The sequence below is a fragment of the Podarcis liolepis genome (assembly GCF_965112155.1).
Source record: "Podarcis liolepis genome assembly, chromosome: 9".
In the NCBI taxonomy this organism is placed as follows: domain Eukaryota; kingdom Metazoa; phylum Chordata; class Lepidosauria; order Squamata; family Lacertidae; genus Podarcis; species Podarcis liolepis.
Window position 1 is genome coordinate 36,780,925 of NC_139564.1, and position 24,409 is coordinate 36,805,333.

The 24,409-nt window shown below is 42.2% G+C and overlaps 1 protein-coding gene and 1 long non-coding RNA gene across 12 annotated transcripts in view; one reads left to right on the forward strand and one right to left on the reverse strand.

Moving 5' to 3' along the window:
* Positions 1-865, reverse strand: part of LOC310714648 (uncharacterized protein) — a 152,022-nt gene extending 151,157 nt beyond the window's left edge. For all 11 annotated transcript variants that reach the window (XR_014529917.1, XR_014529918.1, XR_014529919.1 and 8 more), the window contains exon 1: positions 694-865. Coding sequence is in view for 2 of the 11 variants with exons in the window: in XM_083520180.1 (XP_083376306.1) it covers position 694 (1 nt within the window). In the remaining 9 variants the exon portion in view is untranslated. The remainder of the gene's footprint in view (positions 1-693) is intronic.
* A 12,889-nt stretch (positions 866-13,754) lies between these two features.
* LOC310714696 lies at positions 13,755-22,592 on the forward strand. The gene is made up of 2 exons (XR_014529984.1): positions 13,755-13,808; positions 22,407-22,592. It is a non-coding gene; the product is annotated as an uncharacterized lncRNA (long non-coding RNA).
* Positions 22,593-24,409: the final 1,817 nt, after the last annotated feature.

Below are 24,409 nucleotides of genomic sequence, written 5' to 3' on the forward strand. Positions count from 1 at the left end.
AATATATGGCTGTACATGCTCAGTAGTAGTCACAGAACACTGTGTGTCTATGGGGGGAGGAGATGGAAGACTGAGGAGAGGGCAAATTGATAATGGAATATCCTGTAAGAGGGTTCCATTGTAAAATTTCATATATGAAAATGATATTTACATTACCAATAGACAACTATGTCCACAGTGTGGATGTTGCAGAATTCTGACAAAAATGCAAACAGGAGCAGAAATTGCCAGTGTTTGCTTATTTTTCCCTATGTCTGGAACAGAAATCAATCCTGCAAATATGTTCAGTATTCACTGTGATTGTTGCTTTCATTGTGCAGACCATATGTAATTGACTATACTCCCCTTGCTTCTATTTGCATTGAATTACATTTGCAATGAAAGGAATGAAGAGCAATAACATAATGGTGATATAATTTACATAATTAATTATCCAAGTTACAAAATTTCACCACAGTTGATGGTGAGACAAATAATGTAGTTCTGGGCAGAAGATGACCTGCAGCAGAATGGAAACAATGCTGCATGCAATGAGTACAGGATGCAACAAAAAAAACCCAAGGCCTTTTTATATCCCTAGTCCACAGTGCTGCTGTATTATTTATTTTGGCCCAGGCTATAACAGGACACCTGCTTGAGACATCCTAAACTCAATTCCAATACGGAAGCAAATCCCAAATGTGGAATACTCACTGGATTCACATAGTCTTGCCTTGCTTTTTGTTGTTACTTTCGTGTCATTAATTGGGATCTGAACATAATGTAATGCTGTGCAGTGGTTAGAGACCCTGTTTCAGATGTCCACTTGACCATGAAGTTACTGTCTCGCAGTCCGGGGCCCAACTTGGTGCCCTCCTTAGTACTGCTCCCATCAGCCCTAGTCATCACAATCACAGTGATTATGACCTTGGTCATTATGATCCACTATAATGATGTGACTTAGGCCCCATCTGCACTTAAAGCAGTCTCATATCCCTTTAAACAGTCATGGCTCCCCCCCCCAAACAATGCTGGGAACTGTAGTTTGTTAAGGATGTGGGGAGCACTTAAAGTAAAGGTAAAGGGACCCCTGACCATTACGTCCAGTCGTGGCCGACTCTGGGGTTGTGGCGCTCATCTCGCTTTATTGGCCAAGGGAGCCGGCGTACAGCTTCTGGGTCATGTGGCCAGCATGACTAAGCCACTTCTGGCGAACCAGAGCAGTGCACGAAAACGCCGTTCACCTTCCCGCTGGAGCGGTACCTATTTATCTACTTGCACTTTGACGTGCTTTCGAACTGCTAGGTTGGCAGGAGCAGGGACCGAGCAACGGCAGCTCACCCCGTCACGGGGATTCAAACCACCGACTTTCTGATCGGCAAGTCCTGGGCTCTGTGGTTTAACCCACAGCGCCACCCGCATCCCTTTGGGGAGCACTTAGGAGACCTCTATTCCCCTCACAGAGCTACAGTTCCCGAAGTGGTTTTAACAATCAAACCCTCTTCCAAGAGAACTCTCAGGATTGTAGCTCTTGTAATGGGAATAGGGGCCTCCTAACAACTCTCAGCACTCTTAACAAACTTCCCAGCATTCTCTGGGGGTAGCCACGTCTGTTAAAGGGTATAATATGACTTTTTTCAGCTGGAACTCCCTGAACCTCTGTATTGACACCTCTCAGGTGGGCACCATTGCTTTTTGAAGAGGACAAGGGAGGCATTCATGGTGAGTTCCAGCTCCTCTTTTTCTAGGAAAAATAGCACTGATAAGAGTGCTTTAGATGTATGGTGCGCAAGTCCACTAATGTTTGCATCTTTGAAAGTAATAAAAGACATAACAATATTGAATTGCATTTGAAATGCAAATTAAAAAAATGTTGTTTTTTTTAAAAAAAATAGAAGCATGGTGCAGATAGGACCTTAGAAATGCCGGTACTTTGTGATTCACTCTGCAGTAGCTCTCTAACACCTATAAATTTCTCACTGCAAGAGCTTGTATCAGCCAGATAACTTGCTAGAGGAACTGTGACAGAAGAAAAAGTATCCTCATAGATGCCACACTGAAAAACTTTGAAAAATCTAAGAACCTGGTCTTACAGGCAACACCTGAAAGAACTGGGTGGGCTGCTCATTCTGTGCATGCGGGATGCCTACTCTGTTTGCTGCCTGCAGCTTTCTACAGCCCAGCAGGCAACTGAAGCTGATTCATAGGACTGGGCAATCCATAAAAGCTGGCCGAATGAGTAAACCTAGCTAATGCTCCCCTAGCTTCAGTTTGTCAACTTCAATAGCGAAAGGCTATTAATTAAGCTTGATTTGTTGCTTGTATTTTCATATTAAGTGCCAGACTGGCAAAAACTGAAAGCATTGTGGAGGTGAAACAAGATTTCTGTGTAAGGGAAAACAAGATTGCATTGCACTTGAGCATGACCTAGTGGCTGGTTCACTGAGTGGCATTCATGGCAGGAACAGACGGTTACTAGTCTGTTTTCCTAACTTCAGAATATGCGAACATCTAACCAGGGTAAGAGGGGAATATGGCAAAAAGGAGAGCAGAGTGATGGAAAGGCAAGCGAGATCATGGGAAATCATGTGCCTCAGACATGGGACCATAAAACAGACTTACGACTCAGCAAATATTTAGCACCAGTTCGCTAAAGAGAGGGGGGGGATTTGTAAAGAAATCTTAGTTGATCAATCATATGACTTTTGGTTGATTAATCTGTTAACCATATTAGTAGGGGTGGGGCTGTAAAGAGAAACAATCTCTCTGTTTTTTAAAATGAGAGATGGAATACCTGTTCCATCCAGCTCTCCAGGTGTTGTTGGACTCCAACTCCCATCAGCCCCAGCCAACATGGCTAGTGGACAAGGATGACAGGTTTTGGAGTCCAACAACATCTGGAAAGCCACAGGTTCTCCACCTTTGCTGCAGGAAGCATCATCCCAGAAGAGATGCCTCCCCTTGCTCATAATGGACTGTTAACCTGTTAACTGATTAATAGGACACAAATTTTCAGCCTACCAAAATGTTTTTCACTGATTAACCTAATAAATTATTTGATGACAAAATCTGAGCCATACCATGACATAAAGTCATTTTGGTTTCCAAAGTGTAGAGCTTCTTTCAAGAGATAAAAACCTAAGAGAGATAAAATGCTGCACAATTTGTACTTTGATTATTACAAGAATTTCAGAGGAGCTGGAGGGAGAGAGTTTACATTATGAGGGTGATTGTATTCTTATGTTTACAAATTTTTTTTCATTTTCGCATTTACTTATGTGTGAAGCTAAACACCAGCTGGGGAAAGGAAATATGTATTATCCATACAGTATGTTATTTGCTTTCACAAGAAAAAATATATTTCTTTAGCTCCTTTCATCCATACATCATGCAAAGCGGGTGCCAGTATGGTGTAGTGGTTGAGAGCGGTAGTCTTGTAATCTGGGGAACCGGGTTCTCGTCTCCGCTCCTCCACATGCAGCTGCTGGGTGACCTTGGGCCAGTCACACTTCTTTGAAGTCTCTCAGCCCCACTCACCTCACAGAGTGTTTGTTGTGGGGGAGGAAGGGAAAGGAGAATGTTAGCCGCTTTGAGACTCCTTAAAAGGGAGTGAAAGGCGGGATATCAAATCCAAACTCTTCTTCTTCTTCTGCCATACAGTTACCCTGGAGCAGAGCAGAACCCTGCTGCTGGTCCCATTTCCTGCATCCCCAAGTGACCATGCAGGGTGGGGCCCTGGCCAAGAGACCCAGGACTCAGGAGGGCCCCTTAGGCTACTACCCACTCACTCACCACTAGTCTGGGCTCTGAGAAAGTCAAATACATATTTCTTTTCAGAGCCTGCCATTCTCGGCAACAAGGCAAGGCATTTAAAATTCAGTTTAAGCTTTTCTAGCAACCACAGCAAACTGGTGGAGCCACCTTCCGCACAACACCTCACTTTGAGAAGGACCCTCCTAGCCCTTTCTCAGAGGCCAGGTGCTGAGGGAGGGTGTGAAGAAGATACCAGACCTGTCCCCACAATTTCAGCAGCGAAGATACAGAAGAAGAATAGGGGGTCAGGGGGAAGCGGTGCTGCCACCCCAAAGGGGAGGGGCAGGCAACCATCGGCAGCAGAGGGCCTGTCAGCCAGACTGTGCCAAGGCCCCCAGAATTCTGACACCCAGGGACCAACTTTGGTAATCTTTTGTAATACCATGCCCTGAGTGAAGCCAAATGGACCTTCTCTATTATGGATCTTCTCAATGTGGTACGCCTGCAGCTTGGTGCCCTGTGGGGGGGGGAACCACCCACTCCGCCCTAAATCTGATACTGCTGACACCAACCCTGTGTCCATGGAGATCTGAGCTGGCAAAACCTATGCCTGAGTAGCTGCTTGCACATCTACGTCAACACATGAGCAGCTGCGCCAGCAGGGTGGTGCCACTCCTCATCAATCAAGTGTCATCCCTTTACACTATTTGCCTTCAATCACCTTAATGCAACATTTCCTTTCATATTTGGTTTCTGACCATGTATCATGGATAGCAGCGATGCAGTGCAGTATACAAACATGCCCTTTGATATTTGGAGTGATTTTCACAATATGCATAATTAAGTGCTTCTTCCAGGTCATAGAAACTTGTATGGCTGGTTATACAGGAGAAACACAGGAAGTATACAGTGGTACCTCGGGTTAAGTACTTAATTTGTTCCGGAGGTCCGTTCTTAACCTGAAACTGTTCTTAACCTGAAGCACCACTTTAGCCTATGGGGCCTCCCGCTGCTGCTGCACCGCCGGAGCACAATTTCTGTTCTCATCCTGAAGCAAAGTTCTTAACCCGAGGTACTATTTCTGGGTTAGCGGAGTCTGTAACCTGAAGTGTATGTAACCTGAAGCGTATGTAACCCGAGGTACCACTGTATTGTAGTTCGGGAGTGTCTAATTTCATTTGATCCTGATAACAGATCAAAAAGGTTAAATGGGCATTCTGCATTGTGTTTTCTTTACTAATTTCCAGCCATATCCTCTGAAATATAAGCAAACTGGCTTTACTGTCATTGACACAAACAAAAGGTTGTTGTGCTGACTGTGAAGAAGGAGAAACATGTCCAATATGAATTTTATAAGATCTTCACCTCATGCTCCTGCAGTATCAGATTTTTCGCTTTGTTTTAGCGGCAAATCACTTAGATTTCCCACAATTTAAAAACTGTTTACATTAGCATTACGCAGGGCCCTTAATCTCATTACTCAGCTGCTCTTTCACTGTGCATTTACCTGGAACTCAAAACCACACACCCCGCCCAGTCCAAATCCTGAGATTTTATTCATTATGTTATACTCTGCCTCCCAAATAACAGAATTTGTTTAACAAAATTTGGTCCATCTTAATACTGACTAACTTGTCATACTGTAGGAAAATACAAGATCACCAATCAAACTGATTTATGGGAAAATGGTCTTTGTTCTTTTATGTTCTGGAATGATAACTATCAAGAGAATATCCACCCTCTCAATGTTTTCGCCTTGTTATAAATATAATTCAGAATTTGTGTATATGTTTTGACAAATCTGCAAGTTCTGTTTTTAATTATAAGTTGTTGTTTTTTTAAAAAAAAAGATTTTGCAAAGGATTTTTAAAAATAAAGTAAAATGTTTAAAACACACCCACAAGTTCAGTTGCACTTGTCTGTATTTCAGCAACCTAGAACTTCACCTTGCATTGACCCTTCATTCACAAGCACACATGGAAAGGGAGTCAATACCTAATTCAGGTTATAAATCATTGGGAACTTGGACCTGTTCCTTATTCTTGTGAGCTCAGAGTTTTGGTGTGATCATGTTATTTCATGCATCTCCAAGCTGCCAAAACCCAGGGCAGCTTAATGCACAAATTACCCTGAGCTGTTCTCGCCTGAGAAAATATTGTAGTAGTAGTAGTTACAAATGAACTTAAAAATTCATAAGTAGTTACAGAACTTATAAAGGGAGGGAGTTATAGATATTAACACAGGAGCTGAAATAACATTGTCTTTGGGCTTTTCACATGAATTAGATCTATGCAAAGTTTGCATGGCATGCCTTCCATGGGAAAAAAAGAGGCAAGCTCTGTGATTCCTCATGCTTAGCTCATGTAGAGCGACTCTTAATTGATACAGGCTTTGCAACACCACCCTTATGTCTGTGATTCAAATTTACAGTGAGACGTATAGGGTGGGAAAACCCTATGAGGCCATTTTCAGTACACACAGGCTACACATTTTTTCAGCCAAGGGAAGGTTGTCCTAATGTACAAAGCCAAGAACGAAAGAGCAGAGAGAGTAAAGGATGTCATGGAACTGTTTGCGGGGTGGAAAGCCAGTGTAATTGAGCTTCCATCCTACCACCCACAAACAGAAACTTGTCTGGATTTTTTGGAATGATATTTTCAGTCCCAAGAACTGGAAGAGTTTTCCTTGCACATTTCTTAGCAGCTTTGTTTCTCAAGACACTGAAGATGATGGTGGCAGTTCAAAGCTATTTAACCCAAAGCAGAAGGAGGAGTGCACCCAATACTGTCTCTAATGGCACCAATCACCTGTTAGGAAGCAGCAGGGAGCAAACACCCCACCCTGCTCCAAGAAATAATTACTCAACAAATGCTGTTTGCTGACAGACCTGTTCAGTAGTGCATGAGTTACAGCCTTCCACAACCTGGTGCTCTCCAGATGTTGTAGGACTCCAGTTCTTGTCATACCCAGTCAGCATGGCCATTAGTCAGGGATTTTGGGATTTGCAGTCCAAAACCCCTGAAGGGAACCAGTCTGGGGAAAGTTACATGGTGTAGGAGCATATTGATGCTGCCTGTGGGTCCACATCCCTTTCTACAACAAGCCTTGCACTCTCTGTAGTGGAAATCTAGGAATAAAGATATGTTTGTGCTTGCAGATCACATTCATTGGACTGCATTTCCCCGATTCCAAGTTTCACTGGACTTAACTGACCCATTTTTCCTCCAGCAACTGCTTGGCCATGCCAACTTTTTGCACTCTTCTATGTTACGTTTAAAATATTCATTGGAGGGACAGTGCGTCATCACTTGACATCTATATCACACAAGTATGTACTGGAGAATGAGGACCAAAGTAGACCTGACATTACTCACATCTTTATGAGGCTTTGCATCTCCCATTGCAGATAGCAGACCTAGATCTATAAAGTTCTGGAATAAGAGGGAGTCCTGTACAGAGAAGAAAGTATGGTATCCCTGACTAATGCTGTTCCTAAAGTGTTCCTGCAGAATGGATAGCTGCCTCAGCAAAAATGGGGCAATGGCCACTGCTGGGGACTATTTTGGTCTGAATAATCAAAGAGGAAGAGGGAAAGGATGGAGAAGAAAACAACCACAGATGAGCAAAGAACTGATTCATGAAAGAGAAAACTGGCAACATTACAAAGGCAATATTTTCACTAGAATGAAACATCCCTGAACAGTTTCTCCATTCTGACTTCTACGGAGATGAAATCTTGGGCCTCGTTTCCATTCCTTTTTTCACACTGTATCAGAAATCACACAAGAAAGGCTCCAATTCTGAAAAACTCTTCAAATGAGTATTGGAAATTGTCTTATACCAAGTCAGACTTTTGGCCCATCTAAATCAGCCTTGCCTATTCTGACAACAGTGACTCTCCAGGATGTCAGGCTTTCCCTGTTCTGCCACCCAATATCTTTCTGACTGGAGATGCTGGGGCTTTCAACATGCAAAGCATGCTCCTGAGCTCCAACATCTTCCGTGTCATGCCTATGCCTCCTGCTGTTCAGCATGACGCTTCTGTAAAGGACTTGCTGATACTCACTGAATCTCTGTGCCAGCACATCACCAAGTTGCAATGAGACAGTAGTCTTGCCACAGTGCTAATAATACACACCACATGCCACCCAAAGCAATGTACTTGATGGTTGAAGGAGGATACATTTTATAGCTAGAGAAAACTCCACCCATGACTGAATGCAACCATCTTTGGGGTGGGATGTGACAAATGTTTCCAATAACCATCTGCTTGGGAAACCTAGATTTTTATGTCAGGAAATAAGCAATGCCAGATCCAACTGAGACTGGAGTAGGACACGTATTGAGAATGGAGCCCTCTTCTCCTGTTAGCAAGCATGTTCTGCAAGTGCAAATTAATGGCCCTAAAGCATTGTGGGGCACTAGCCATGCACCCCTTCTGTGAGGACCTCCAGCTGGAGGCTGACACTTTCTCCTACAAAGCTGCCTTACTTAACCCATACCAGCTCAGACCACTGATCCATCTAGCTGTTGGGAGCACTGATCAGCAATGCCCCAGGAGCAGACTTGGGTCTTTCAAATTTCAGCAGTACCCTCTGTGAGACCTGAATTCAGTGCCACCCCCACCTCTCATCTTCCATTCTGCTCAATTCGCAAAGCATAGTTGTGACGTCCTGCAGCATCCCCTAGGCTTGGCACCCAGTGCAGTAGACCTGGTCACACTGCCCTAAATCTGCCTCTGAGGGCCCTTTAGGGTTTCATACAGGAATCTTTCTCAGTCCTTACTAGACTTGCCAAAGGATTATACAGAAAGCACATACTCTGCTCCTGAGTTTTGGCCCTTCCCCAGTTTTACCTTGTGCAGATCAAGAAAACAAAATGTCAATTATGCATCAAGTACAGTTGGCCCAGCGTTTCTAGATGCTTTTGTGTTGTGTACAATGTCCACTGCTGTGGGAAAGACTGATGGACATGGCACAATCAGGTTTAATGTGTAGTAACAAATATGGCTATCCTAATGCAAGATTGTCCTGAACCCCTGGCCTACCTGGCAGCAAGTCAGTATGCCCAGTCGAAAATCCAAAGCCCAGGAAACACAGTCCAGGGTCAATCCAAGTAGCCAAGTTTGAAGTCCAGGAGTCAGGATACAGTCCAGAGTCAAACCCAAAGCACAGCCCTACAGAACGCCAGGTGCATCCAAGCCAAGGTCCAACAACATGAGATAGCACCTCAGCTCTGCTTCCCTTTTGCACTTTGCATGCTGATTGCAGCATCTGGGCTTGGCGAGGCATGTGACCCTCACCTGTTCCAAGCCTACTCCAGCTGAGGAATTACACCCCTCCTCCCAGAGGTAGTAACCACCACCTAGCCACCTAGGGAGCTGGGCTGTGGGCCCTTGTCTGCCTCAGCCTCCTAAAGCATCCCAAGATCCCTATGCCTCAGAGTGCACCATATTCATGGAGACAGAAGCCCCTCTGGCTCTGGTGGTGGGTCCTGCTGCTCTGGTTCTGGTGTATCAACCCCCATTCCCCTGCCATCCTCCATCACCCTGTGAGTACTTCCTTCCCCTTCACCTGCTTGCCCTGGTATGTCCCAGTCCCAGCTACACCCCTTGCCTCTTCCTTCTCCCTATCAGTTCATGACAAAGATGCTTCTGAGCAGAAGATACAAGTGCTAAACTGTCACACACTTTTAAAGCACTTCAGACATTCTGCTTTTTCCAAAAGCAGGAAACTGTATTCACAATGGGCAGGGAGGCTGCATCACCTACTTTTCCTTTGCTTGTTCTGCTCCTGTTGTTTCGTAAATGTTCTATGCAGTAATGGGCCTTGTGGAACACAAATACAAATGGGAGCATCTCATTTTCTTCAAGATGTTCTTCATCTGAGTGTCTTGGCAATTCTAGGAACATAGAAATCTGCCTTATACCACATCAGACCATTGATAGGCAATGACTCTCCAGGGTTTCAGGCAGAGGTCATTCCCAGCCCTACCTGGAGATGCAAGGGATAGACCTGGGACCTTCTGCACCAAAACCACATGCTCCATCCCTGAGCTACTGCCCCTTTGTTATTATGTTCAAGAAGTGGCAGGATTTGACACCTGACATGCTTCTTATTACCACTCCTTAGGTGTTCTTGTGAGGTCTTCGATTCACATACTAAACTGACACAACATATGAAGGCAGGATATTGTTTCATTTCTCCCTTGGAACGTGTGGTGGGATTGGCAAATGGAGAAAAGGTTCCGAAGGCAGCTGCTTACAGTACATCAGGAATACAGCTGCACAATTCTAACCACTATTTTATGGAAACTATGCTGAGGAAAAGTTCCTTTGCTCTATGGCTCTGAAGCAACTTGTTCCTGCACGCTCTGTTCTACAGAGGCGATTTCTTCATCACTAAATTATGGAGGTGTTGCGAGAGATTTTGCTGTCTGAACTGCTAGATGTAAAGGACAATATTCAACTAAGTCTAGTAGTCTAGTTGGAATCAATGGACTTAAGTTGCTAGTCCTTCACATTACTCTGAGTGTGGCTAACACTGGATAGCACCCAAATGTTTCTCATATTATCTTCAGTCTGGCATTGATGGCTGCGGCTTTATATCATCAGGATTATATTTATTGTATGTATTTATGCATTTATATCCCATCTTTCCTACAAGGAGCTTGAGAGAGTGTACATAGTTCTCCTCCCTCTCCATTATAACCACAAGAATCCTATGAGGTAGGTTAGGTTGAGAGACTGTAGCTGGCCTAGGGTCACACAATGAGACTGAGTGGGAATTTGAACCCTGGTCTCCTGGGTCCATCACTCTAATGTAGGAAACTATCTGATACTGAGTGAGACCATTAGTCCATCTAGCTCAATAGTCATTGTCTGTACTGAGCAGCATCAGCTCTCTAGGGTTTCAGATAGGATGCCATAGATTGAACTTGGGACCTTCTGCATCCAAGGCAGATGCTCTACCACTGAGCTATGTCCCCTCCCCAAGTTCAAAGCAGAAAGCAAGAGTAATCATAGTACATCAGCGACTTCCATCCAAACCTGGAAGTACATTCTCTGAATATGGCATACAGTGATTTACCGAAAATGTTTCAACATCATATATGCTCAGTTTATACTCCTATATGCTTGTGTGAAAACAGAACTAACTAGAACCTAGCTCAAATCTACTCCTCCATAATTTCTCCAAAGGCCTAAAAACAAGGAGATTTGTCTCCTGGCAGATTTATTTACTTAGAGTCTTAGACATTTCTATGCTACCTTTCACCTATACCGCCTTTCACATCAATCACAAGCCTGTGAGGAACAACTTTAAAAATGCAAGATAAGGATAAGATTGCAATACATAAAATGCACCTGGAAGGCATATAACTAAAAAATATGCAGTGCAAAATTGTGATATATCACAATAATTTGTGCACAGGTTTGTACCAAAAATGGGAGCACAGGAACGAAAATTAAGAAATGTAATTCCTTTTCCATGGTTCAGTACACCTCCCCCTAAATCTTCTAAATGTGTTGGGGCACATTTAAGAAGTGAAGCTGGCATCCATTTCCTGAACACATCAAAACCATCTTAGGTAGCATTGCGCTCTATGAAGCAGCTGTGGCAATATTTTTAACTCTCTAATATTGTTGCTGTTGATGAATTGTTGTCATATGATCTTCTGATAAAAACAGCAAACATCAGCATTACTCAGGTACCAGTCATTAGCTTTCGGCGTTAGCCCAAATTTTAGCTACGTTAACTATAACGGATAAGACTAATACTGTACATATATTTCTATATTTATCCTTTTCATTTGTTCACTTCATAAAACTTAAATTGTTTATTGCCTGCTGTAGAAATTGTATTTGGGGATAAGAACTTAAGTTATTTGGTTGTTATTTTGTAAGCCTTGCCTGAACACCAGCTTCTGGATTAGGGCGGGGTATTTCATTATTTATCTGTATGATGCTGTTATATGTTGAAATTATTTATTTATTTATTTGAAAATATCTATTCCATTTGTGTATCACTTCTCATAAAACATCCTGCAGCAATTTAAAAATAAAAAACATCAACCATAAAAAAATATATAAACACAGTCTCAAGTCCCATGCAGCTACAGGTTGTTTTGTGTTGAGATTAACATAATCACTTTACTTGATTTATCGTTTTTAATTGGTTTACAGGAGGCAGTTGAGATATGCATTTACCGTGCAAAAAGACTGTGGTTTTGGGGGTGCATGGCGCCTCTTACTCAAGCTGCAAGTGCACATACAAAGCACCAATTTCCTCTTCTTTCTATCAACACAGTGAAAGTAAAAAAAAAGTTACCACTGAAAAGTAGCTGCAGGGCTGCAGTTCAGTGAATCTGAGGTCGATATAATTGGTAACAAAGTTACGGTAATGTGGTTTGTTTTTAAAAATCTCACCGTTAAGTTGGAGCTCAGCTTTTTCTTGTCTCTAAAACAAGGCGTACTATTATAACACACAAGCTGGCTGCTAGGATTTCCCCAAACCAGATGTCAAAAGGATTTTCCAACAGTAGAATACAGTAAAATTAAAATCAAAAGCATGTTATAAACAAACCGAATTGCTTTATAATTAGAATTTTCCAAGACTGTAGCTTGAAGGCAAATCGGTATATTAAAGACACTGAAATAATTAATTTGGGGTTTTTCCGTTTATTTACTGCCCAACAAGGTAACAAGAAACAGAATGTTAACAAAGAACCAGCTGAAGGGTATTACCCCATTCTACTTTCTAAAACCAAAATTCTAATTTAGGACTTTATTTTCTTTGCTAAACAACAATGGAAAATGAAAACTGCTTCATTAGCAATGAAAGCTGAGCTAGCTCTCTGCGGTAGTAACTGCTGTTGTGTTGCTGCTACCACCCTGCCTTTTTCTCATCCATGGGCAGCCCATGACCTACCTGAATAGGACAGTGAAGAAATGAGATGGAAATCTAAGATGTGCTGGGTTTTAATAAATATATTCTTCCTTAACTAGACTACATCCCCCACATCAGGCTCTTGATTCCCTTTTCTGCTGTACCTAAGAGTGTGCATCAAAGTACCTTAAGATCAAAGCGTTCTACCCATCTGCTTTTGCTCCATACATGCTGTTACCAAAAGAATTGCCATAACACAGGGGGCTGGCAGCAGTGACCAAAGATGACCATTGAAACCAGAAGGGCAGGAAGACCAAGGCCACATTCACACCATACATTTAAAGGGCTATGATACCACTTTGAACATGCATAAAGGTAAAGGTAAAGGTACCCCTGCCCGTACGGGCCAGTCTTGACAGACTCTAGGGTTGTGCGCCCATCTCACTCAAGAGGCCGGGGGCCAGCGCTGTCCGGAGACACTTCTGGGTCACGTGGCCAGCGTGACATTGCTGCTCTGGTGAGCCAGAGCCGCACACGGAAATGCCGTTTACCTTCCCACTAGTAAGTGGTCCCTATTTATCTACTTGCACCCGGGAGTGCTTTCGAACTGCTAGGTTGGCAGGCGCTGGGACCGAACAACGGGAGCACACCCCGCCGCGGGGATTCGAACCGCCGACCTTTCGATCGGCAAGCCCTAGGCGCTGAGGCTTTTACCCACAGCGCCACCCGCGTCCCTTGAACATGCATGGCTTCCCCCAAATAACTCTGGGAGTTGTAGGTTCTTAAAGTTGCTGAGAGTTCCTAGGAGATCTCTACTCCCCCCTCACAGAGCTACAATTTCCAGAGTTCCCTGTGAAGAGGGCTAGATAGTGAAACCACTCTGAATATTTTAGCTCTGGGAGGGCAACAGGGGTCTTGTAACAACTTGTGGTACTCTTTAGAAACTTTAGCTCCAATAATTATTTGGAGGAAGCCATGACTGTTTAAAGTGGTATCATAGTGATTTCAATGTATGGCGTGAATGTGTACCAAGGATAGGTGGAGCCACAGCCAATGACAGGGAGAGCCAGTTGATTCCAGTTTTGTCCCCAACCCCAACCTTCCAAGTTCTAGAAGGGTAACCCTGAGACTTAGGAGGAGGAAGCTGACAGCCAGGGCCACCCATTGAACTGGCTGTAAGAAGGCAGGCAGGTGGGGATTACAGATTGTTACTGCCTGGTGTTAACATCAGCATGGCTGGGGCTAATGAAAGTTAAGTGTTCAACTACATCTGGAGGATTACAGGCTTCCCACCCCTGGTTTAAATTATCCAGAAGAACCCTATCCTACAAACTCGAAATGAAGGATTAAGACTTGAACAAAATGGACTGTCTACTCAGTTCAGCTTCCTCTTTTTCCAGGCTGTTATATTTTCCGCTAAGGCATTTTTCCTAAAGCTGCATTATTTGCCATAAACATGTGTTCTGCTAGCATGCACCTGTAGTTATAGTAACAGGAATGCCTAGGAATGTTCTCTGGATTTCATCAAGTCGTGTGTATATTGCTGTTATGTCAGGTGTATATATTATGACTCATAACTACTGCTCTTGATGCCGCCTCCAAGCTATAGTTAGGATATTATACAGTCCTGTATCCTGCACCATACTATTTCTTTAACACTGCATTATATTTGTGGCCATGAAGCCTCTAGCACTGAGTGGCTAGGCTGCTGTGATGACATGCAATGCTCATGAGCATTCCAAGTACAGGCATGCGTATAGGATATGCCAGATGTGCCCCCCACCCAAAGTGACTTTTGTGAGTCCCTGTCTTGCTTAGCTGTAGTCAGGAGCAGCACAGAGATTGGGCGGGGTGAATCCACTGCCTTGGACAGCAAAAGCCCTCAAAGTGGCACTCCCATGGGCTCCCTGCCCGCCCCACCCAATCTTCCAGTGGTGCCAACTTTGGGTGAAATTGTGTCCCTTTTTTATGAGATCTAACCCAAAATTGGGACAATCTCACTTGAAATTGGTTCCAATGGCGATAGCACTTCTCCATCAGTGGCAGAGCAGGTGGTGGCAGACACAGTGGTGGCAGGAGCAGCAGGGCAGAGTGGTGAAATGGGACACACCACCCCTGGCTGCAGTAGAGCACTAGAGTTCCAACGTGGTGACTGCGCCTTCATGCAGCCAACCTCTCCTCTGCCCTTCTCATGCCTCTTATGGTTCTGGGGAAGAGAACCACAGCAGGAGGGGGAGACACCAGTGACTCTGCCTGACTTATCTCTGTGGCTTGGCGCTTCCCTCCTTTCCAGCTTTTGCTCTGAGACTGGGCTTCTCTCGGCCACAGACTCTCCCAGCTCACTAAGCATTCTTAACCTCTTCAGCTTCCGACACCTCCTCCTCCCAGTCTTCCTCTTCTCCCTCTACCCTTCATCATTGTCCCACCACTACTCCCTGGGCTCTGAGCCTTCTTCCCTTAGTGGTTCCCCAGCTGGTTCCTCCCACCATTCCTCTGCGTCCAACCAGTCCATGAGATCACCTGACAGCAACTGCCACTCTAGCCCCAAGCCAGTTGAGATCACAGGGCCCAAGACACTCAGTTTCCAGGATTCTTTGTGGGGCAGCAATGTGCTTTAAGTGTGTGGTGTGGGTGTTTCAAGCAGCAACTTTTGTGGGGAGGCAGAAGACTGGAAAGAGATCCTGGGAGGTGGGAACGCTGGAAGACAGGTAGCTGAAGAAAACGTGTAGTGTAGGCAACAGACTGAGAAGTGCAGATCAAAGGGGAAAGTAAATGAAAGGAGGCTCATAAGAAAGAGCAAGAGACAAGAGGCTGAAACACGAAGAAGCTAATAAAAAAGGGAGGATGTGGAAAGACTGAATATCACACGTAGATTTGAACCTATCAGCTAGTTCTTTGGTTCCAGGCTTCCAGTCTAATCCTGCATTACTGATTTGGCTTGTCAAATGCTGGCATTGTACTCTTCGGGTTTGGCTCAGAGATTGTGCTGCTTTTGCTAAGTGCAATAACCACTCAACTTCCTGTCTTTGACTAGAGCCATATTCACACTGTTAATCTATATGTCATAGTACATCAGAGTATATAAAGGCTGCAAATTCTCCTTGCAAAACAGATATACTGCCAGGAAAGTTCAATATGCAATGGATGCTTCTCCTGCTACACACTGTGGCTGCATATCCAAAAGAAAGATTTAAGCAGTTTTATTCAATCCTAAAGGGGTTGTTCATCAAGATAAACAAAAGGATAAAGTAATGAAAGAATCAGATGCCAAGTATCCTACAAGAATATTGATAGTGGATTGCAGAAGAGTCCATTGGCCAGTAAAGAACATTAATTTCCTCACTCTCTAGACTTTTATTGGGGTCAAAACGGCAAAAACTGGGAAGCCACAATATCAGCTTTCTCCTCAATTTTGTGTGTGTGCACTCACGCACACACATTACCAACAGAATCTGTGGACAGGAAACAGTGGAGCAACTTTGCTATTTATTCCTGTACTGATATATCTCCAATAATGTGTATGTGTTTAACTGCAGCATTCCTTTATTTGAAAATTCTGGGCAAGACCCAGAGGTGTTTGTGTATTTAGACCTTTCCAGTATTTCCCAAAGATAGGGATGGAGAACCTGTGGCCCTACAGATATTTCTTCACCCCCCATCCCAGTTAGCATAGTCAGTGGTCAGGGATAATGGGAGTTGGAATCCAACAACATCTGAAGGACCACAGGTTCTTAGCCTCTGCCCTAAAACCTCTGTCGTATTGATGCATTCCTGACTATACTCAGCATTATTAGAAAACATTGCTATACATGACTCCCCCAAACCCTTTGCCCTTGGTAGCTCCTAAAACTAAAGGATGCACATCATTATCCTCTCGTGCACATTTAAGTCTCTCACAAACTATTTCACTAGACAGGCATGTAAGGATCAGTTGTGATTTGGGTCACACTTGGGTAAGCATGACATCTTTTTGTCAATTATTTTAAAGTTTTCTTCCTCTCCCCCTGCCACCCCTAGGTTTGGCTGTTACTACCAAATTAAAAACATTGCTATTCTATGGTGCAAACAGCGTGAGCTTTTGTGTAATCGTCAGATGTAATTTAATTTGCATATTTTGTTATGTCTAGTTAGCTGCCAAACTTATAAACTAAATGATAAATACAGAGTCTTTGGGGATTTGGTTCAATTAAGCTGTTCTTCAGGGTGGTCTTGATATGAGTCAAAACTGGAAAAATGATGCTATGTTTCCAGAACACCTAAAGTGAACGTAAGTAATTTATTCTATGGCTCTCTGGACTTTTACTGCCATGTATTCATGATGTGCTTCAGCTTTTATTAGATGTTTACATATTTTATGTGCTGGATTTCCAGTCATCATTGATAAAGGCTTAAGAGATTTAGCTAAATGGGATAATTCATTTTATTTAATTAGCAAGTACTCATTGCACATTTTATATAAAGCTCCCAACATAGCAGCTAGGAGCCACCGCCCCACGTATTCTTTTATGGAAATTACAATAAAACATAACCTCATCAGATCACATTTTCTACAAGGGGGAGACATGTGCAACTATGCTTAACATTATAGCTGATTCGTGCACTGTGCAGAACCAAATTTATTAAATGTGATCCACAAAGTATGGTTAAAGTAACTGAAATTGTTTTACATAAACTATTGATTGAGCACTCCCCCAAATCAAGGAAGCAACCAACACTTAATTAATGTAAGGCAGCCTTGCCCACGTTGGTGCCCTGCAGATGCTCTGTGCTAATGTTCTGGGTGGGGATTTCTGGATGCAAATGGTTTTGACCCAAATTATATCATGCACTCAAAAGTTTAGTCAGACTAAATTCAAACATATAAATTCCATGTTTGAAGAAATTGAAATGAGCAGAAAATATGGCACTTGCTAAAGCTTTTGTTGTTGTCTATCTCCGTTTTCTAGAAGCTTTGCTTGTTGAACCCCTCAGGTTCTCATTTTTCCAATCTTAAACTCAGTTCCCTATGTTTCAGCAGCAATTTACAATTTTTTTATAAAGAGAAAACCTCATGAAAATTCTTCAGTGTTTTAGAGTAGATTTCCCCTAATAAATACATGTTTATGTAGTGTCTTATAGAGCGAAAAATTCGGTAATTTTGACCAACGTACACATTTCTGCAAGTGTTTTCTCCTAATAGAGTGCATCTTTGTATGTTATTTTCACTAATGCATTTATGTTTTTGCACACTTTTACCTAATATAGTTCATTTTTGTAAACACTGGTTGGAGAACTGCTTCAAAAAAATTGGATGAGTGTGAATTTGGAAGGGTGGCTGATTTGGAAAGTACAAATTTGATAGATTCACCTTTAAATGCCAACTCATTTGAATCCAATGAGTTTCCCCATCCAAAATGGAAAAAAATTAGCAACCAGGTGCATAAGAAAAAAGGTATTTAGACTACACACATATATACTTTTTGACATTTTAATGTAGACAGTATTGAAATGCTACCATTATAAAATATGCATGGGGGGCGGGTTATCTTCATGAAAGTAAAAATCTGATCCTAAAGCTAGACCTCCCTGGAAATTTTGAGTCAGTAAATCTGGATTTCTCACTTGGGCCTAGTTTTAAAGACCATTTTGCGTAAAAAACAAAACAGATACAATAGCGAATGTGATCCCAACTTTAATACAAATATAAAGAATCCTATAACTATAAAATGTCACAGAATAAATGGAATATGGATGCTAATTCAAGCAATTGAGTTTCTGTAATACAGACATCCCTATAAATGTCCTGTTAATACTAATAGAAATGGCTTTATTGCAAAATAATAATAATCCACACACCTATGGCTTGTTTCATTTCCATTTTATACTAGTTGTAATGACTTCAGCCTGGAGCATTTCCTGCAGAATAAAGACCGGCTGTGTTTAATGGCCCCCAGTTGAGCCTTGGGCCATCAACTCCTCTTAACCAGCCATTAATCTCAAGGAAATACCTCCCATCTCAATTGTTATTGCAGATCTCTGTAGGAAAAATAATGTGGATTTTTTCCAATCAAAATGTAAATGCCACTATGAAGTTCTCTCTGTCACAGAGTTATGTCAGACACAATATGTTACAGAGATTAAGAAATTGTTCACTTCCATTTCTTTAATACTATTTCCCAGAATCAACTAAACAAAGGTTCTCTTGATCAAGCGTTTTCTCAATCTCGATCTCCACCCTGCCTTTTAAAACTTTTCTGAAGAATCTGAAGTCTGAGAGTATCCATGTCAGCGAATAATACAAGTGCTATAAAATATTCCGCTGCATCTCTAGTTGGTCTCTACTCTGTCATTGATGTAAAAGATCTGAATCAGGCAACTCTAGGGGATTAGTTGTCTAAAGTTAGCCCTAGTCCTTTCATGGAATAAGGACTTGGCTCAAGTGCCGGACACAGTGGTGATTACACATCCTTTCCTAGCCACCAAACCCCTGGTCTTCCCTTGGTTTTCATAGAAGAGTGCAGGATATGATATAGTTGTGATGATGGCTTGAACATAAGTGGAGCAAAACTTGGTACAAAGCTGTCCTAATGTGTCTTAGAACCATCTGAAGAAATGATGTTGCGTCTCATTGCATCTGCATGGTCTCATCCAACAGGGCTTTTCCAGATGGAAAGGGACTTTTATTTATTGGTTTATTTAATGCAGCCTCCTTTGCCATGTGGTGGCTAGGGAAGAGACAAGTAGTCTAAAACATCTAGAGGGTGCCAGTTTGGCAAAGACTGACTTAGCAGGTTTATACCACATCCGTCAACAAGCTCCAAGACAGAATTCAACATGTCAAAATTTCAATAAAACAGAGTAAAAAATATGTAACATAAAAGAGTAGTGAAAAGTTGTCAACAGATAGAAACAAACACAAAGCAATATAAAAGTAATGTGTGGAGGCTTAAGAACCCTGGGGAAGAAGAAGAAGAAGAAGAAGAAGAAGAAGAAGAAGAAGAAGAAGAAGAAGAAGAAGAAGAAGAAAGTAAAGTATTGGCTTATTCTCAAAATGACATCCAGTTTGGTACCAGACAAGTCTCCCTGCAAAGCGTTTTCCATAGCTGGGATATACCACAAAGTAGATAATTTCCCTTGTCACTCTCCACAACATTTCACATGGTACAGGCAACTAAAGAAAGTCCTCTACTAAAAATCCCAGGGTGTGGGCTGGCACCTGGCACATATGAAGACAAAGAGTCCTTCAGGTGCCCTGGTCCTAAGTCATGAATATCTTTAAAGGTCAAAAACAACACTAAGATGAGCCTGGAAATGAACTGAGTTCCAGTCCATTTGGTGGTACACAAGTATAATGTGAACTTAGTTCTCTTCCAGAGGTATTTTGGGCTGATATCCATTACAAAACCATATTCAGAAACAGCCCTGCAGGTAGATTACAGTAATCTACTTCTGGATGTTACAGGACATAGATCCTTCAGGGTAGGCTATTTCTGTTTTACCACTCTGAATTGGTAAAATGCAGTCCAGAGGCAACCTGCTGTTACTAAGAAGCTTGGTTCAGCTGGAACTCTGCACGGGCCCTAGGATCATGTTTCTCTTTTGGCTTTGCTCTGGGTAATGAATGTGATGCCATTGCAAAGTAACAGAGAAGGTAATGCTAGTTTAAGGATAGTATCTCACAGCAGCAGCTATGCATGGAGTTGAACAGTCACATGGAAAGCAACGTGCAAGGTTCATTTGTCCTCAGAACTCTTGCAACATCTCATGCAAACACACACCTTTATTTGGTCCTAAGGCTTCTTCCAGCAAATATATTCTACTGGTAATTAGACTAAGCCTAAATCTGCATATCTTGGGAAATGTTACTGCCTTTCTCCATGAGGGAAATCTCAGTTACTTTGCTGTAACGTCTGCTTTGCCAAAGCCCCTTACAACCTCCTTGCCACTTTGCAGCAGGAGGCTATTGATCTGTTTTGTAACTTGATACTTGAATTTATTAGCATTCAGAGTTCCCTTCCATGAAGACTTGTCATTAAGGTAATCGGCCTTGGTGTTACAGTGAACGCCCATCAGGAAGTTTCTTTTCTATAACTGGACATCTTGCAGATCATCACACTGTTCCAAGATTCAGTCTCATGGGCTTAATGCTCGCTGGACAGCTCCACGTGTCTGCTTTCCAAACTTGCTCTGACCCCATGGATGCTGCAGCTAGCTTCCTTCCCTTGGCTCTTGTGCCTGTCTCCTCTGTTTCTCAGCCACATTTGTTATTTTCTTTGGTTGAATCCAAACCCTTGTGAGATGCAGAAGCCAGTTTTATCCCATGAGGAATTAAATCAGCTGCTCCATCCTCACTCGAGCCTACTAGATGTCCTTTCAGAAACCAGAGGAAGCTAGCTGTCTCTGCAACCTGTGAAGAACCCACTACCCAAGTCAACTGACACTGCCAGAGTCCCAGAATGAGTTGGAACTGTGCCACCACAGGTCACAGTAAAACTCAGAAAACTTCTCTGCCTGTACCCTAGCACCAGCCACCGCTCCATATATGGCAACCTCTGCACACTCTATAATGGGATTTGTGTCAGTATGTGCTTTCCAACGAAGCAACATAGATTTCCATAGCCTGCGTAACTTATGACAACTAACTATGGTGTTATTTTTGCACCTCAAGCCACAAAGCCATTTTATTTAGGTTCAACAGAGTTTTGTGGAAGTTCACTGCTATGTTTTTTAAAAAGCAATAACACTTACTAGATATTTTGAGTTATTATATTGGTTTCATTTAAGGTCAATGTTTTTTAAAAAATGCAAACAGTTCTACTAGATCAGAAATTAAAAAGACTGAACATGCTGTTAACAAGTACACCAAGAAACTTATATTAAATGGGTACTCAAAAAAAGTACAGCATTAGCCAAGGATTTTTCACCACCCTTACAAATTTTAAATTATTTTAGCCAATTTCAACATTTAAAAAACTTTCTCTGGTCTCAGGCGGGCCATTAAGTCTATGCGTCAGTGATTCACAGTCTGCTGCTAGTCAATAAAATCTGGTTTTAATTCTATGCAGCTTTTTAATACAAAAATCAAGTGAAGTTTAATACTTTAAAGTTTTCTCAAGACCGAACAAAGGGAGAAAATATGTCAAGGACATACAAATTAAGATGACTCACATTCTTTACCACCTGTTTGTTCCTTTCATAGATTGGTCCCCAGTCCCCATTACTATAATATACACTATTATACCGTACAGCATAATTTAGGAATCAATAACTTAAGTTCCTAAGGCCAAAATGGTGACTCATTATTCTGGTTCTGGATACCATCGCCATCACTTTCTTTTAGAACATTGACTGTTATCTTTCAAACTCTTTTCCATTTGTTATGACACTTAACAATAAAATAAGGTTGCATACAGAACTACAGTCTACAAGCACTCTACTCTGTTGAGAGTGAAGACAGATATAATATGAACAAAGTACCTGAAGTCAATTCCGGAGTCATAGCCTGAGCCTGACTTCTTCCTGGTTTTGCCAATGACAGATGTGCATGCCAGCACATGGAATGCTCCATCAGCCATGAGATTTTCTTTTCCTTACATGCTTCTGGCAGCTGGCAGCCTTTTGTGGGCAGGTGGGCGGAGTGTCACATGTATTTGTACCTTATATTATCATCCTCAGCCAACTTTTGCAAATTTGCAGAACCATTTTTTTCAGAGCTCAGTCCCTGCAGAGGAAAGGTATATTTGGACTGTGAGCAAGAACCTTCCAAGTTGGCCCTATTTTTCTAAAAACGTTACATTTCTTCACTTGCAGGGTCCAGTGGAAGTCTAATGACACTACAGAAGAACAAACGTGAAAGCCAACAGAAGATAAATATGGCAACATCCCATTGAAATCAATGTGGCTTAGTCTGCAATTCTATTCAATTCAATTAGTAGAGAAGAAACTCCATTGAACACAATGGTACATTTCTGAGTAAACATGTATCAGATCGCATGTATAGACATGAAGGTTCAGTTGCCTGGTTTTTTTTTCTGGATTGTGACCCAAATGCACATGAATGTGAAATTTCTCTCTTTACATTACATGAATTAAGTGGATAATAATTTGCACATAGAGCTTGTGTGTGTCTCTTGAGGTTATGGAAGTATTTTGTTCATTAGCAAGAAAAATTATTGGTGCAATTTATTATAATTAAATCCTTATGCACTGTGGTTAGAAAATGGTTTATGTTGGCTACACCCATTCTCCTGTGTGGTATGAGGATACCATTTTGAGCAGTTTAAAAGAGGAATGCGGCACTGACCTTTCCCATATCCCTCACAGTAAGGTTCCTTGCAGCTGAAGCTAGGACTTAACATGGAGCATGTGGAATGGATTTTCCTAGTCATGGAGCATTTGGGTTACAGTAAAAAATGATGATTTTTGCAAAGGCACACTAATTTGACAAATACCAACATTTTTGTGAGACCAGAGTTTGCTCCAAACCTGAATGTGTGTGGTTGCACACAAATATGCTAAATGGATGGTGAAATTGCATTTGTCTACAAGACTGATGGAGAGGTAGAAATTGTGGAATTGTGGGCAGACATGTCAAACGCTTGGGATGTGTACTTGGAGAGAGGTTCACAATCCACAGCGATAGTTATGCTAATGACAGGTAGTGTATTATTGCACAACGGATTTACATGGGTGTCTTAACTCTTGCCTCATTGTTCAGATAAGCAAAATATGAAAAATGGGCAACCACATCTAATCCATCACTTGTACAAATCCCCAGTGTAATTAAATGAAAATTGGAAACGCTTCTGCCTAATTCAAAATAGCCAATGATGACAGTTGATTCATTAATGAAACGAAGTTTCTGCGTAATAATTTATGCAATTGACCGATTCATTATGTCAGTGATGAAATGTTCTGCCTAATTCAGGAAAGACTTTGCTTATTCCATGAAGTAAACAACGTTACCAGTCTGCGAACTAGGCAGTACGGTTATATAACTCAGGGAGAGTATTTGCATAAATCACAAATTACACATTTTGTTATATTCCATGAACAAAGCATATTTATATTGTTTTTAATGAACAAAACAATGTTGTTAACCACCGTGAGGAAAATGCCAAAAGTGGGATAGGAATTCCTAAAACAAAACAAAAATACACACACACAAAAACCACCCCAATTAAAATTAAATGTTTCAGTAGACAACACTGTGACTGTCATTTACCCCTCAGCTCCATCAGGATCTGGCATGGTTCGACAGCCCGAGATGCAAAAGACTGAGGAGGAAGGAACAGGTGCAGATGGGGGGAATGGAAGGGCTGAAGGACTCTAGACATCAGAGAGAAAGCAGACCTGCTAGCTCTCCCCAACACCCCTCCTGTGGAAGCAGGAAAGGGAAGATCCTTCAACCAACTAGAGGGAAGGACAAAACAGGATGAAGTGGTGGCAAAGCTGAAGGCAGAGGGGTAAATATAGTCTTCTTGCTGAGAACCAGGCAACACCTTTAGATACACTCCCCTCCCCAAGATGGTATGTGCATGTGCAGAGGAACTGTAGAGGGGGAGAGTTTTGTAAGTGATCTCATCCTGTTGAAGGATGGTTGTGTCAACTCTTGGGACATCTTGGTACCTTCCATTCAGTTACAAACCTCTTGCCCTGCTCATGTTCCTTGGAATTTTGGCTTCTGGTCCTTGTGCTTGCTGCTGAGCTATTGGCCTTTATAAAGATATTTTCTTTACTTTCAAGGAGGAGTTGCTGTCGTCATGTTTTGAGCCTGCAGTAACTTTATAAAATGTGTTGTTACAGCTATTGGG